This window comes from Wyeomyia smithii, chromosome 1 (genome assembly GCF_029784165.1).
Source record: "Wyeomyia smithii strain HCP4-BCI-WySm-NY-G18 chromosome 1, ASM2978416v1, whole genome shotgun sequence".
NCBI lineage: Eukaryota > Metazoa > Arthropoda > Insecta > Diptera > Culicidae > Wyeomyia > Wyeomyia smithii.
The window spans coordinates 133,354,033-133,369,909 of record NC_073694.1 but is presented as its reverse complement, the minus strand read 5'-3'; the positions used below and the strand labels follow the sequence as shown (position 1 = coordinate 133,369,909).

At 35.9% G+C, this 15,877-nt stretch overlaps 1 protein-coding gene and 1 long non-coding RNA gene across 5 annotated transcripts in view; one reads left to right on the top strand and one right to left on the bottom strand.

Moving 5' to 3' along the window:
* The window catches only part of LOC129717799 (aminopeptidase N), a 63,128-nt gene that overhangs the window by 37,668 nt on the left and 9,583 nt on the right, over positions 1-15,877 (top strand). For all 4 annotated transcript variants that reach the window (XM_055667977.1, XM_055667975.1, XM_055667973.1 and 1 more), the window contains 4 exons: positions 5,774-5,932; positions 5,992-6,371; positions 6,431-6,770; positions 6,862-7,259. In XM_055667977.1, the coding sequence (XP_055523952.1) occupies positions 5,774-5,932; positions 5,992-6,371; positions 6,431-6,770; positions 6,862-7,259 (1,277 nt within the window). The remainder of the gene's footprint in view (positions 1-5,773; positions 5,933-5,991; positions 6,372-6,430; positions 6,771-6,861; positions 7,260-15,877) is intronic.
* Positions 9,206-12,012, bottom strand: LOC129717805 (uncharacterized). The gene is made up of 5 exons (XR_008726744.1): positions 11,567-12,012; positions 11,210-11,512; positions 11,065-11,145; positions 10,659-10,993; positions 9,206-9,337 (listed from the first exon to the last, which is right to left on the bottom strand). It is a non-coding gene; the product is annotated as an uncharacterized LOC129717805 (long non-coding RNA).

Sequence of the window (15,877 nt, the reverse complement as noted above, 5' to 3'; positions counted from 1 at the left end):
CATGAAAAATCACTATTTAAAAATCATAAAACATTGAAAAACTCAGATATCAAAAAACGGCTACGTAACAAGTTAGATAATCAATTTTTACATGTTAAAAAAAAAATTCAGCAAAATCGGTTCAGTAGATGCTGAGAAAAACTTACCACCAGTTGAAAAAACATGGTTTCGAGAAAAACACTACCAATAGCGTAATACTCACTATATTTGCACCCACGGTACACAAAATACATCTTCAAATATACCTTTATCCATAGCCGAAATGCCCGAACACCTCACCTTTCTCTAAACATCCGAAAAAAATATCACGAAAATTCATTATTTTTCAACTTTCCAGAGTAGGGTCCCCCCTTAAGAAACTTTCAAAGCTTGCTCGCACGCAAGCTTTATTTAAAATAATACCTTGAATAGTTTGTTTAACCACGGTTGGCATTGCTGATTCAATTCATACCTTTATATCACATTTTCGAGCAAAGTTCGATATTACGCCAAGGGGATGGCAGGCTAGCTTTTTGGCATAACGATCTTATCCTGTACCAGTGCAATTCCACAAAAAACGGTGACAATTATAATCGACCATTTTTGATCTAGCTGAAACTTTGCACAAATGTTCCTATGGTCATATTATTATTATTTTTTTTGTTGATAATGATTCTCGAGCTGCATATGACCGAATTATCATGGTTTAACCTCAATTTACTGAAAATTCAGCAAAAAATATACTACAAATAATGATTTAGCAACACTCGAGATCTCGGATATTCTGTGCCGAAATTTCAGATAGGTTGAAAAAATGAGAATGCTGTCATTCATTTAACCGAGCACTCAGAGGTGCCGTTCTCGGCAATAAGTTACAGAGTTTCGGCAATAAATTTTAAGTCTGTATTATTGATTACAAATGTTTTCAGAGCCAGAACGGTTTTTTGATCGGTGTGACGTGCTTGGCGAAGTTGTAGATAAAATTTTAGTAAAACAATATAAAAATTTAAGTTAGGTACCCATCTCAGAAAGCTTATCTTTAGCTAGCTTAGCTGAATAGGTATCATAGAGAAATAAAAAAGAAAGAAGTTTAAAATTTTCATAAAAAAAGGAAAAAATTGGAAGCGTTTTGTTGGATCGATATAACTTCTTCGGCAAAGTTGTATAAAATTATACAAGATAAAAAAAAAACCAAAAATATAATTATAAATTAAATATCGCAAAAACCCACTTCTTCAAAATCTGATTTTTTTTACGAAAATTACAGACTGTTAGCAAAACAACGATAGACTGAACTTTAAAGAAATAAAAAATTAAAACAAAACTAAAATTTGATTGATGAATTATTTTGTTTTTAATTTTTCGCAGCACTTATATTTTGGATGGACAATATTATTATCTACAAGTTTTCTAAAGATACCTTACCGCTCAACCAAACCGTTGTGGCTCCAAATATATTTTTATAGCCAAAACCATATCATCCAACCTGAGTATTTACACGCTGTGCGCTTCAAGAATACTTGTGTTGTATGGTGTATTGTAAGACTTTAATTAGGGTAAAAGCAAAGCAAAGCCCCTTGCTACATTCCGCTTCGGAACTCTAACTTCTGTCTATTCATAAACAAACTTCGCAGTCAACTGTTTTATGTACAGGACAATTGCAGGGCTAGCGCTATGACCCTACCGACACTAATCGGTTCTCCCGAGCCAAGACTTGAACCTACGACGACTGGCTTGTTAGGCCAGCATCAGAGCTCTCGTCATTGAAACTGTCAATATTGATCAAAATTCAACAGTTTGTCACCCGTTTTCTACGATTGATAGAAACAAGCGCCTCTGCTTAACCCTCTAGTGCCCAGTGCCGTCTTTAGACGGTCTTCAGTTGAACCTCTGAAAAGCTTCATTTAATACTTGAAAAATGTTTATGAAAATTCATAGTGATTTTATTTGAAGTCCACCTGAAAATTAATTTGGGCACTAGAGGTTTAAGCTGTTCCTTACCCTATTTGAAGTGGTAATCAAATACAGGAAATGATGCTAAGTTTTGAAACTTTTTGCTCTGAGCAACACCGGGTACACTCAGTTAATTCAAAAAACTAAAATCGTCAAATCGATCATACATACACGCACATGTGAACACACATATACAAAAATAAACAAACATGCACACATTTACAATCCAAAACACACATATGCGAATATATACGCACATAAAAACATAAGCCCATACATACACGTTGTGACATTCACACATATGTTTATTAATTTATTTATTTTCATATTAACGACTGGTAATGATTCTGCAACGATTGTTCTGTGCTTTGGCTTTCTCAGTCTTTCTGAAAGAAATCTGCGACAATCTAGTCTATGCCCGTTGTTTCGGCCGTTTTGGTGTTTTTTTTTTGTTTTTTCAAGGGAAAACTGTATTTGACGTAATATGTTAGTAACATAGTATCCCTTTCCGACCGAGCCCACAAAATTGTGTAGGTAAAAAATGACGGAGAACAAAACTTAAATCAAAGTAATTCCTATATAAAAACACTTGCTTGCTTCGGTTTCTTATATTTCGTAGCAGCTGCGATGTTGACACTAGCGTTGTGAGCAATAAAACAATGAATAAGACTTTCAAAAAGCGAAAGAGAAGGTTGAGTTTAAGTCACCTTCTATCTACGCATTCATATGGGCCCGGTCGGAAGGGGGTATAAATCGTAAAATAGTCACTCACTTCAGTTGTGTCGTAGTCGTCTTAAAAGTTGTTTTCCAACGGTCAGAAGGACCGTCCTCATCTTCTGAAGGACCAGTCCACGTAAACACTGATAAGTTATATTCGAAATACGTATTTGTATGAAACGGACTAGTAACATTTTCAATATTTACTTCTCAAATTTATAGCAGAGTTTATGGAAACATATAATTCTTTTTTCTGATTTCGTATATCGTTCTACTACGACGCTCAAGAAAATATTTTCAAATTTCCTTTAGAGTAGTGAGGGGCAAAAATACGCACTTAATTGTTTTCACAACAGAACTAGGTTTTGTTTCCAAGCGGTTCATGAACTTTTCGCCTTTAAAATGTATTACCAGAGTTTTTCGAATTTTGTTTGTAGCATGAGAATTTCACTTTTTAGAAAAAATACTCAGATGCGAACTTTTACCCAGCATGCGGGACAAAAGTACGCAGTTTGCGGGCAAAATTTCGCACTGTATGAACAGTGTATTTATTACCCTATGCTTAAAAAAGTGAATTGTTTTTCGCTGGTTTTTGTACTGATTCTTTTTAGCTGCGTTAAAGCGGTGCCCCGAAATAATTTTCTTACTTCCGGAAATTCGGTTTTCTGGGGATATGTTTGGGTGTTTTGGTGATATATCCCAAAAAAGACCTTCCAGAAGAGATTCCACTGGGGCTTCTAGAGGCCATAGAAACAAATTATTAAAATTTATTTACACAGAGATCCGAAAACGACTCCAGATGCCTTATTAACTTCAGACGTTATTTTTGAATTAAATGTGGTGATTTCCGGTTTGCGGTAAACAGTAAAAATTGACCGGAATCGGAATCGGAATCGAAATGATGCCAAGAGACCTGGAAACGCCATCTTGAATTCCAAGAGAGTGACTTCCGGTTTCCGGAACTCAACCTAAAATGGCCGAATACCAATATGAGTAATTCAGGGATCGGGATGATGCGCAGACACCAGAAATATACTCCAAACGCGATTTTTAAATTCAAGATGGTGACTTCCGGTTTCTGGAAAACATCCAAAATTGACCAAGTACCATAGTATATGAGTATGATGCCAAGAGACCTGAATACGACACCAGCCGAACCAGAAGTCACCATCTAGAATTTGAAAATGGCGTCTGAAGTCGATTTCCGGTCTCAGGGCGTCATTTGATTTTAAGATATACACATATTTGGGGTACTCGACCATTCTGGGTTGTTTCCTGGAAACCGGAAGTCGCCTTTTGGAATCAAAAATGGTGTCTGAGGTCGTTATCTAGTCTCTGGACATCATCTCGATTGTGGAAATACACATATTGGAGGGTATTCGACCATCTTAGGTTGCTTTCTAGAAACCGGAAGTCGCCATCTTGAAATTCAAAATGGCGTCTAGGCCATTTTCCGATCTGTGGACATCATCCTATTGCAAAAATAAAAAAAATTGCAAAAATAAAAAAATAAATATTGGATGGTATTTGGCCTTATATTTTTCTTTGTTTCTTTGGCTTCTAGAAGCCCCTATCTATTCCGAAAGGACCATTTTGAAAGCATATCAACAAACTATTAAAATGGTTGTAAGATTCCAATTTAAAAATCATGAAACCATAATATTCCTCAGTTTCGGAGCACATCCGCATATCACTAGTTATTTTTAAGTAATTTCTGTACAAAAACATCGTTATTGAACACATTTTTTCATTACGGTTAATGGCATTAGTGCGCACTTTTGCCCCGCGGTTTATGTGTACTTTTGCCCTACAATGAGTTTTCCAACTGGTTCGAGGTTCATGACAAACATCAAAATATTTCCGGCAAAACAAATTCACCCTACAAACCACAATTATACAAGAGTTTTTTAGACTCTATTGTTTTCGAGTTTCTGTAGTTTTCGAATAGGTCAATCGAAGTTCCCAAAACTAAGAAAATTAGATCGAAACAACTCAAAACACAACTTTCCTCAAAGCTTCGCCCCATTTAAACGGAATCTTATGTGTTTACATGTGTGATTAACTGACGTTATAATACTGCAAATTCATACAATGTTGCCAGTTTATTTTGCTCGTATACTTCGAAAAGGTCAATGCGTACTTTTACCCCGTGCGTACTTTTGCCCCTCACTACTCTATATTTGTTTTTGAGATGGGGTTATACACTGCGTTGTATCGTTTTGCTGAAATTTATACTGATGTCCGTGTTTTTACGTTGCAAGGCAATCAATCAGGCAATCAAATCAAGAGAGGGAAATATTGCACTTATAGAGAAGCGGTCAAAAATATGAAATCAGATATATGAAATGTTATTCAAATCATGTTTCCCTATATCTCCATTTTTTTGCTAGCTGGTCACGTGATTGATAGTGAATTGTGGTTAATTGATCACCCATTATGTTGAACCTATGTTTGTTAGAAATAACTTAAGGAAAAGGAGAACTTTCGTGGACAGTTCAAGTTTTTGAATTTATTTATAAAGTGCTCGAGAACTTAACATTCAATATAAAAAGCTCCGACATTTCTCCGCCCCGGAATTTCCGCCCCGGAAAAAAACTGTATACGAGCATAAAATACCTCTTCAAATTATTCCTGTAATGGTTGAATGACTGCATATTACGGACGAATCATTTAAATCTGTGTATGAGTGTATCCTGAATAAGGACTCAAAATTCACGGATCTCGCAATCAATTTTCAAATATTTATAAGCAACATCCAATGTTTGATGTATATACGTTATACGTATTTTTATGATTTTATGAAAGTAACCCTGGTGCAGAGTCTGGGGGACAGCATAGGTCAAGATCTCCAGATTTTCTTTCTTGAATCTCTACTATCGATTTCCAAGCGAGATTGAACAAGATTAGTTTTGTAACACTTCTCCAATGTCTTAAACCTGAGAACAAACTTACTGATGAGTTTGAGTAGCAAAAGTTGTTGCATACTCGTTTGTTGAATCTTTTCGCATTCGATCAGTGAATCCAGGAACATAAATAAAAACCTTCAATAACTTTTGAATAACATATCTCCAACTTTACCTACTAAATAACATTTACTGAAACAAACATCCTGTTAACCCCTCAGATGGCTTGCCACTACCCAGTTTCAACCTACCGATGCCCGCCGTGCATTTCCATGTTTTGACGAACCTGCTTTGAAGGCACGGTTCAGTATTAGTTTGGCTCGTTTGCAAAACATGACTACGCTGTCTAATATGCCCAAAATCAAGTCGTTTTCTGCAAGGTAAATCAATTGAATTCAGAGACATTTCCTGCAAATCTGCCATCACTCGAATATTGCAGCGAAGAAGGGTTGGAAGATTACGTCTGGGATGTGTATCAACAATCTGTTCCGATGTCCACGTACCTCGTCGCATTTGTAGTGTGTGATTTTGTAAACTTGACATCAAACAACTTTGCTGTTTGGGCCCGATCGGATGCCATATCTTCAGCTCGTTATGCTCTCGAAGTAGGTCCAAAGATTCTTAAATATTTAGAACAATTTTTCGACATCAAGTATCCACTGCCGAAAATGGACATGATTGCGTTACCAGATTTCAGTGCAGGCGCTATGGAGAACTGGGGCCTGATTACATATCGAGAAACTGCCATGTTGTACGAGGAAAATGTGTCTGCCAACAGTAACAAACAACGAGTCGTTACAGTGGTAGCCCATGAGCTAGGTGATTATTGCTAAATGTGTTTGATAATATGAACAGTCTTTTATCAATAATATTTTCAGCTCATCAATGGTTTGGAAATCTAGTAACTCCCACTTGGTGGACAGATCTCTGGTTGAATGAAGGTTTTGCCAGTTATATGGAATATCTAGGCGTTGATGCTGTCGAACCGGCCTGGAAATCAATGGAACAGTTTGTAGTGAATGAATTGCACAATGTATTCTCATTGGACGCCTTATCATCATCGCATCAGATTTCAGTAGAGGTGCATAACCCGGAAGAAATTAACGAAATATTCGATAAAATATCTTATGGCAAAGGTGCAGCAATTATTCGAATGATGGATCACTTCTTGACTGCTGAAGTGTTTCAAAAAGGGTTGACTAACTACCTTAATCAAAAGTGAGTGTTCAATTCAATATTTTCTTACAACAAAAGGAAACATCTTAGATGACAAATTATCTGAGTGTCCAAACATATTTTCACGTTATAGGATTTACCAAAATGCAGACCAGGATGACCTTTGGATGTTTTTAACTGAGGAAGCTAGAAATCAGAAAATTTTCGATGATTCAACCACTGTAAAACAAATCATGGACACATGGACCCTGCAAACTGGATTTCCACTAGTAACAGTAACACGAGATTATTCTAGTAAAAACATCGAATTTATTCAGGAAAGGTTTCGATTCATTGAGTTCGCTAACAACTCAGTCACCAAGAAACAGGACAAACCACTTTGGTGGATTCCAATAACGTATACTACTCTTGGTGAAACTAATTTCAACAATACCAAGCCAAATATTTGGATGAAAGTTGAGAATAAACTTGTATTGCACGATTCTGACATTCCCGATCATGACTGGATTATTGTAAACATTCAGCAAACAGGTGAGAGTTCAACAGTAACTGTTTAATAGTAAAGGGTTTTTCAATAAAAGCGCTACAAAAGTAGACCGATAGAGACAGCAAAAGACGCCATATTTTTCCCGATCTCTTGAATAAGAAGTTTTCTTTTTCTAAGGTTTTTGAATAATTTATTCTGAACCAATTTTGGAAAATTTGCTTATATATGTTACATATTTCTTTAACATGTGGTACTACGCTCAAGCCCACTATGAAGGATTTCTATACGAACCTGCAGACAAAATTATGTTCTTCATATTTTCAGAATTTTTTTTTTTGTTATGATCGAAAGTCTAGTATTTATATAAAATTATAGTTTCATTCAAACTAAAAAAGATAAACCCTTTTTATAAGTTAGCCGTGAAATATGCAGAAATTGTCATAGATGATAACTATAACTAAAATTTATGGTCTTGTATAATGTTGAAAATTTTTGTGATTTTGTATATATCCAAATGGAACAAACATTTTCAAAACTTTCCAAATCATACAGACGCAGGTCGTCGCAGCATCACTCTTTAGAACTTGTCAGTATATATTTCAAACTTAAACAAAACAACGACCTGATCCGGGAGCTCCTGGACTGGAAGTAAAACGATGCCAACCAACCAAGTTGAAACTATGATTCTTCTTATTTTCTTCTGTTTCCTTTGCTTTATATTCTTATTTTCAACTATACAAACACTTTCTCACAAGCTTTATACAAAATGTAATTTTGAGTTATTCTGTCATCATGATAAAAAAATAGAATACGCTTTTTTTCGAAAAAAAATGCATTTTAATACAATAAATGCAATGAAATTTCGTACACAGTGCAATAAAAATTTACTTTTCTCTGCCTTGGCTTCTATATTTAATTTTTTTATGTATTTTGACGCAAATTTCCCCGAGTTTAAACTCGTTTCAGCTTAAGGGGCAACAGTGGCGCCATTTTGTTTTGAAGCCAAATATCAAAATATTGAGTTTGTATTAGCATTTTTTTACCCATCTTTGGGAAAAACAGATCTTAAATCGGACGAAAACTGAGCTCAAAACTGTGATTCTACGGAAACAGTTTTGGCATGGTTTTAGTATATTTCACAAAGCTGAATAATATCGAGTACCGTGGAATGGGGTGAAATTGATCAGTGGGGTGAAATTGATCACCTGAAAATTCGTGATAAAAAATACTAATCAAAAGATATTGCTTTTACAACACTACGCAATGTTAACGTGTCCTTAAACGCAACTTTTGCATGATTCACATACCTGTCAAAGTTAACCCTTGCATGCCCGGTGCAATTTTTCATATTTTCGAAAAATTCTTCTAACTCAGTCAAAACTGAATCAAATTTGATCAAACAAGTTTCCAATAAAAAAAAAGTATTGAATTTACTCAAAGTAATCTTAGGTGAGGGTTAATTACGTTAAATTTGGAGAAGTGAGTAAAGTTTGATAAAAGCTCAAAAAATGTAATTTTCAACAATGATCATTCCATACCATTAAAGAAATACTAATGAATTCGCAGGAAACCACAAAGATTGCCAAAAGAATGTATGGATTTCAATGGTGATCAATTTCACCCCAATCTACCTCATAGTACCTTATAGTATTATCGAATTCATTTCATGAAGCAGACGATAGAAATTTCACCAATAGCCATAGAGGCTTATTGAAGCACATACCAGTACTTGTTTTAGATTTATACTATTTCGGGAAAAGTGTACATGAAGCTAGTTAAAACTAAAAGTGGTGAGGATCACGTAAAGACAAATTCTTATTGTAACTTTGCGTATCTTTTACACTCTTGATATTACATTAAACAGATTTCAAATAAGTTAATCTAACGTCGAGAAAAAATTATTTTGGTATTGTTGGGGAATTCGGTCAAAATTTAAATGTTGCTGACATTTTACGTGGATCAGACACCTACCATTCGATTTCTGAGACTTTTTCACTCAATATAAGACAGATTTTATTTATCACTTCTATATATTAGCGCATTACTCATATATAGGGTAGGGAACATATTCTAAGCAGTTTTGCAGGCTTTTTTTTCAGCACCCGAAGTGGCTCCTGAATGGCTGCAATATAGGACGATTTGTTTTTAATGCTGTTTGTTCAAATATTTCGTTATGATTAACGGTATTTCTTATAATCGTAAGACAGCTAGACAATCTAAACACAGATAACAGACATCCAAGCTGATTTCACTTCATATGTGAAAAGATGCAACGTTTTTTTAGCATGTCGCAATACGCAGTATGGTGGCGCTAAGAACACTTAGTTGTCAATGACTTGATAAAATCGATAGTTTTTCAGCTCTTACCGATATTATCGCAATAAAAACGGTTGCCGTTTTTTAATGTACAAATTTTGAGCAGTCGTAATTTGTACATTATCGACATTTTTATTCGATCCTAGTTCATATTTGCGATAAAATAGTTTGTTTTAGTGTTGATCTGAAAAAATGCATAAACCTCACAAAATCAGTGTTTATCGTTGCAAATACAGCGATTGTATAATTTGTGAAAATTTTCATGCGTCTGGCAGCTTTGACTATAATCCAGTGCTGCCATCACTAAAGTGCTTAAAGTCGCAAGTTGCAGAAAGATGTCCCCAGCAAACCAGAAGTCGTATAAGGATGTTGTTTTTAAATCATATAATTGTGCAGATTGAGTCAAAGTAACATGAGACGCAATATCAAATCAGTTGCAACGCGTCTGATTTAAACAAAATGTTGAAAGTTATATATATGGTAATATAAAATTGGATTACATCGTAACTAGTAAACTGTCAAAATATCGCTGAGCGAAATAAAGTGAGTCGGTGTTTTCAATGGATTCATTGGTTTTGAAAAATAAATTAATACGCTTACGCAAAAGTGGCCGATACAGCCGACTTTCACAAAAACATAGGAACAAATTTGCGGTACTTGCAAGAACTCCCGATTCGCTATCACAACAGCTTCCGGATTCTAAACCGATAACTATACTTGACAATGTCGTGTCAGATTTGCCTACTATTGATGAAACCACTGATATTACTTACACTCGTAGAACATTTGAAGGTATTTCTCAATAAATCACAATATGAATGTTGGAACAATTGGAAGTTGGAAGCATTGAATTTGGCAATTCGCAAATGGGTATCGCAATTTCAAATATCGCAGACGGCAACTAAATCATTGATTGATATGCTTAATATCCATTTGCAATGGATGCAATGGGTTCCAAAAGACCCTCGGACACTGATGAAAACTACCAGATGCTCAGAAATAACAGAAATGAGCAATAACAGCAAATATTGGCATCATGGACTGGAGAAAAGCCTTCAGAATCATCTGAAACACATTTCCACCGACGTTTTTCTTTCTAAATATATACGATATTATACGATGCTTACATGTTTTGTTTGTAGAATTTTATCTCTTTAATCAATATTGAACTGCTCTACTTGTTCCTCAACGTCAATAGGAACGTGCTTTTCAATCGTTGTTTCCTTACTGGTTGATTCGTTTCTATGTCTATCACTGCTAATCACCTCGAATAAAGCTGCTAGACGAGTGAAATTTGACTCAAAACATTTGTCTACAGCCATGGATACTGCATGATCGATAGCTCTCTCAATTCTTTTGTCCAGTAAAGACTCGATTGCAACAGGAATGGTTTCATTCACGGATTCAGAAATTGTTTGCCTTATCAAGGTGTCAAGGTCGTATACTGTTTCACTTGGTGCACCTGTAAAATGATTTAAACACACGACGGTTTAGCATGAACAAATGGCAACAAACAAAATCGAATGAACATACCTATCTGTTTCATGTTATTTTGTTCATTGTCATGAGAAATACTGAATTCAGGGGCATTCATAGTTCCGTATATTGTGTGATCTGAAATATAGCGAACACATACATTGCATGTATTTCCACACATTTATCGTACTGGAAAACCTACCTGAAAAAGCATTTGAAGTCTGCAACCCTTCTATTTCAATTTGTCAATCAATCATTTTTATAAGATCATGGGAGGTTCGTTCACTATTCAATTGAATTGATGATTCCGTTTTCCACGACGTAGTGTCAACAGGACCGAAAGGTGGCCCTGCTTGTGTTACATTTAGCTGCATCGATGCTTGGGTTTCGACAAATTTTTGATTATAAAGTATTGGTTCTGGTGTTGGTATATTTACGGGCAGTTTATTCAATGGTACTTGATTATTGGTTGATTAGCTGCTTTTCGAGTTTTTATTCACTATATCTGTAAAATAATAACCAATCACGTAGAGAAATCTCTATAAAGTTATTTGCTTACCTGTCAACATATCATTAAAATCGGTTGTATCTGAAACCGACTTTTTCTTCTTCTTTTTGGTGGATTTTAGAATTTTCGTTTTTTCTTCAAAATCGGATACATCTTTTCTCGCCAATTCATCAACAGCTGCTTCTGCTTGATCGAATTTTCAAAACTTTCTAGTAATAAGCACGGGTATGGCCCTTGTCGACCCACGAAAAGCCGTGCCATCTTTTCGCATCTTTTCAATGCTCTCATTGTTAATGGACTTTGGCCACATGAGAAACTCACCTATGATCCAACTTGTTGGAACAGCCAGGATTTGCAGCCGCCCATTTTCCAGAAACTACACCACTCCGAACATAAAGATAATAAACAAATACTCGCGGCAAAACGAACAAAACAATAGAGCGAAGCTGACACCGTGTTTCGGTTGCTGATCAGATCTGTTCAGTGTTACCAGATATTTTGTTTGCGTTCAGCATGTATCTGGGTTTGATGTTAGCGTTATTAAAACCTGGATCTCGCTGATTAAAGCAATATTAATAAATGTTACTGGGAACAACAATATTCATTAATGTTCGTGGGAACTCTGTTTGTTGAGCAATACCGAGTTGTATATAAGGCAGACATAAATTATACAACGTAGGTGGTGTTTTGCTGTAAGCAGTTTACGTTTGAAAAAGATCAAACTATGCCAGATAAAGTTCGTTTAACTCATATATATGTTTTGTAGAATGTGATATGAAATTAAATGTTCATAATATAGATGCTCATATGGTGGCGCGGATCGTAGAAAGACTATGGATTCAAAGGTCTAGGTATCGAAACTGGGTATGTTTCAATGAGATAAAAATGTCATAATAAATTTTCACTTTGCTCCAGAAAGTAATCCATGCAGAACAGATATAAAAAAAGTTGGATACATGTATTTACATACAAAAAAAAAAGCTTTTAGTATTCATATTCAAGATTTCTCTATAAAAAGTATAACGCAACTCTAAAAAAAATGTTGTGAGATAATATTTTTTTTTGTTTCGACTTGGTTATCTGGTTACATAAATTGCCTGTTGCGAGTTTATTTTTAGATATGCATATTTGAAGTCATACAAATCATTACACACAATTTTGTGTTGGCATATTTAAAATCATATTAAATGCAAAGTTAAGTTATATATAACGTTACTATTAGCACCTCATCAAATCATTTGAAGTCGTACAATGCAAAAAGGTTTTTCCACATGTACGTATATGGCCTCCAAATTTGTACACATAGCTATGTTCTATGCATTTTATATGATCATTTTATGCCGAATAAAGGTTTACTTAACAAAGTTGTAGTTGAATAAAGTGAATCAAATTGTTGGCTGGGGATCGTTAGCATTCCAAACGAGTGAGAATTTGAATTATTACACGCGATTTCTGGAGACGTCTGTTATCTGTGATCTAAGTTTTCGTTTCCATCATTAGAATTGTCGATATTGATTAAAATTCATGACTTTGAGGCTTGTTTTTTTCGACTGATTAAAATAGGCGCTACTGCTTAAGCCGTTCCTTACCCTACTCAATATTATTACGCTTTGTGAAATATACTAAAACCATGCCGAAACCGTTTTCGTAGAATCACCATTTTGAGCTCAGTTTTTGTTCGCTTTAAGATCTGTTTTTTAAAGATGGGTAAGAAAATGCTAATATGTGGACAAACTCTTAGAATTTTCATATTTGGCTTCAAAACAAAATGGCGTCGAAAAAGCATCGAAAATTTTCGAATTTAAAAAAAATGCAAAATGGCACCTCTGTTGCCCCTTAAGGTGTGTTCAGAGCAGAATCGAGTTTTCGGCTGTGTTCTCGTCAAGCACCACACAGGATTTAAATTAAACCAACGATCACTGAGTAAAACATTTATTTAAGATCCGAACCGCTTCGCGTCTCGATGAGGAAGAGACCGTATTTTTATTTCTAGCCGCATAGTACCCTACGTTGTGACAAATTATTTTATAATTTTATAGCGCGAGAGCTAGTTTTGCAGTGCTATAATAACATTGACCACTGACAGCCTCCTCATATTAAAAAAGCAACTTTTCTTATTAGAAACTGTGTTCAAATCGGGAAAATTTGTTTTTACAAGAAAGAAAACCCAGTTGCTTGCGTGTCAGTCATTTTTTAATTTGTTGTTCAATTCAATATCGGATAAGATACCGATCACATCTTGGCGTTATCACAGACAGTGCGAATAAAGTATTCCTTGTGATAAAATAAACAGTGAAAAGCTGATTCAACACTCAAAACTAGACGGCTCATGTGTTGTCAAAATGAGTCAACTTTTCATTGAATGCATTTACTAGTGCCCGCTATCGCACAGAGACTGTATTTCACTAAAGTGCCTCACTGCATCAGCTGCTATCGATGCTAAACCCGCTGCAACTGCTATGGTATCCGTAGCCATGCCAATGTTTTGGCCGCTATATGCTGCTATTGGTATCCGCTGTCCCTGCATCAGCTGGCCCAGCTGCTATCGATGCTGACATCCGCTGCAACTAGTGCACTATCCATTGCTATGCCACATCTGTGGCCGCTATCCGCCTGGTATCCACTGCACTGCTACTGCTGCTAAGGGAAGACTGCTGTTGTCGCTGTCTAGAACTATTATGAGCGGCTTCGACTGAAACAGGCTCTTATATAGGAATGGAAAACCTATCGATAGTAGTAGGAAATCATCGATAACTATCGATAGCTATTTCAGTCGATAATTCCCATCCTTACTCTTACAGACAAATAGCAAATTTAAAATGGCAAGGTCTATAATTCTGTCGACCGTGCCTTGGAAGCATTCATATTAACGACTTATCAGATCAGTCGAATTTTGCGCTTCAACATGGATTGACCATTCTCAATAATATAGTTGTTTGTCATGATTTGGACTTGATAATTTTTGAATTTTGATTATGCGAAAAATTAATTTTTATGCTGATAATGAAAGCTTTTCGTATGTTGTGCTCATGACTGAAGGAAAAGATAATTCAGTACGTTCTGAGACACGGAGATGAAGCCAAATATATATCTGTTCCAAATTTCTTGAAAGTATAAATTGATTTAAGAGAAAATATTACTTCTTCAATTAGGTTTTTATTTCATCCTGAAAAGGACAATTTGTTGTTTAATTCAATGTTTGATAAGATGCCGATCACATCTTTGCGTTACCACTGGCAGTGCGAATAAAGTATTCCTTGGAAGAGAATAAACACTGAAAAGCTTTCCAGAACGTTCTTTTCGTTGGATGCATTTGCTAATGTACCTGCTATCGCTCAGAGACAGCATTCCACTAAAATGCCACACTGCATCAGCATCAGCTCCTGCTTATATAGATGCTGAGACCAACGTCAACCGCTGCGCTATCCCCGTTGCCACAGTAGTGGACGCTTCCGTTGCCATTGGTATCCGCTGCCCTGCATCACCTGGTCTGCTATCGATACTGAGACGCGCTCCGCTATCCGTTGCCATACCACAGCTGTGGCCGTTATCCGCTGCACTGCTACTGCTGTTGTAACCACTGCTGCTGCTAGGGGAGAACTGCTCCTGTTGCAGTCTAGAATTACAATGAGCGGCTTCGAGTGAAACAGGCTCTTATATAGGCCAAATTGCACATTTCAAATGGCAAGGTCTATGATTCTGTCGACCGTGCTTGGGAAGCAATCATATAACGACCAATCAGAGGCAGAATTTTTCGTTTTGACAAGGCTTGACGAATTTCAATAGTACAATAGTTTGATTAATAAAATTACAATTATCCTCATTTGGGAAGAATCTTAGAAGATTTCCTAATCTATTGCTTCAAGAACGAAGGAAATCCATCGAATACTAACCGATTTATTAGCATTTGAAATTGGACATACTTTCCACTTTTTTCGGTTTTAGATTTTCATTTTTCAACCCTATGTAGCCGAACTTCCTGAGAGAAGTATTCTACTTCAAAATGTTGCACTGTGTTATTTTATAAATAAAATGTCATTACTTCACGGCACAACCTTACTTATAGAATGAAACAATTTAAAAAAGGTTGAAAACCTTTGCAGCATGGATATAAAACAAACATGGCGATGCGCACTGGTGTAGCGTGGAGGGGGAGACACCCGTGAGGAAAATTTTCATACGTGTCACCTTCAAAAGGTGACTTCCGTGAGTTTAATTATCAATTAGTTGGAAGTCGAGGTGAAACCCTCGAAAATTATATGAATTTGCTCCTTAGAGTATAAGCCCCTTTTTCCTAAATGGATAGATTCAGTGCAACCTGGTGGGGGCGACACCCAGGGGGTAAGGGGTGACACCCAAATT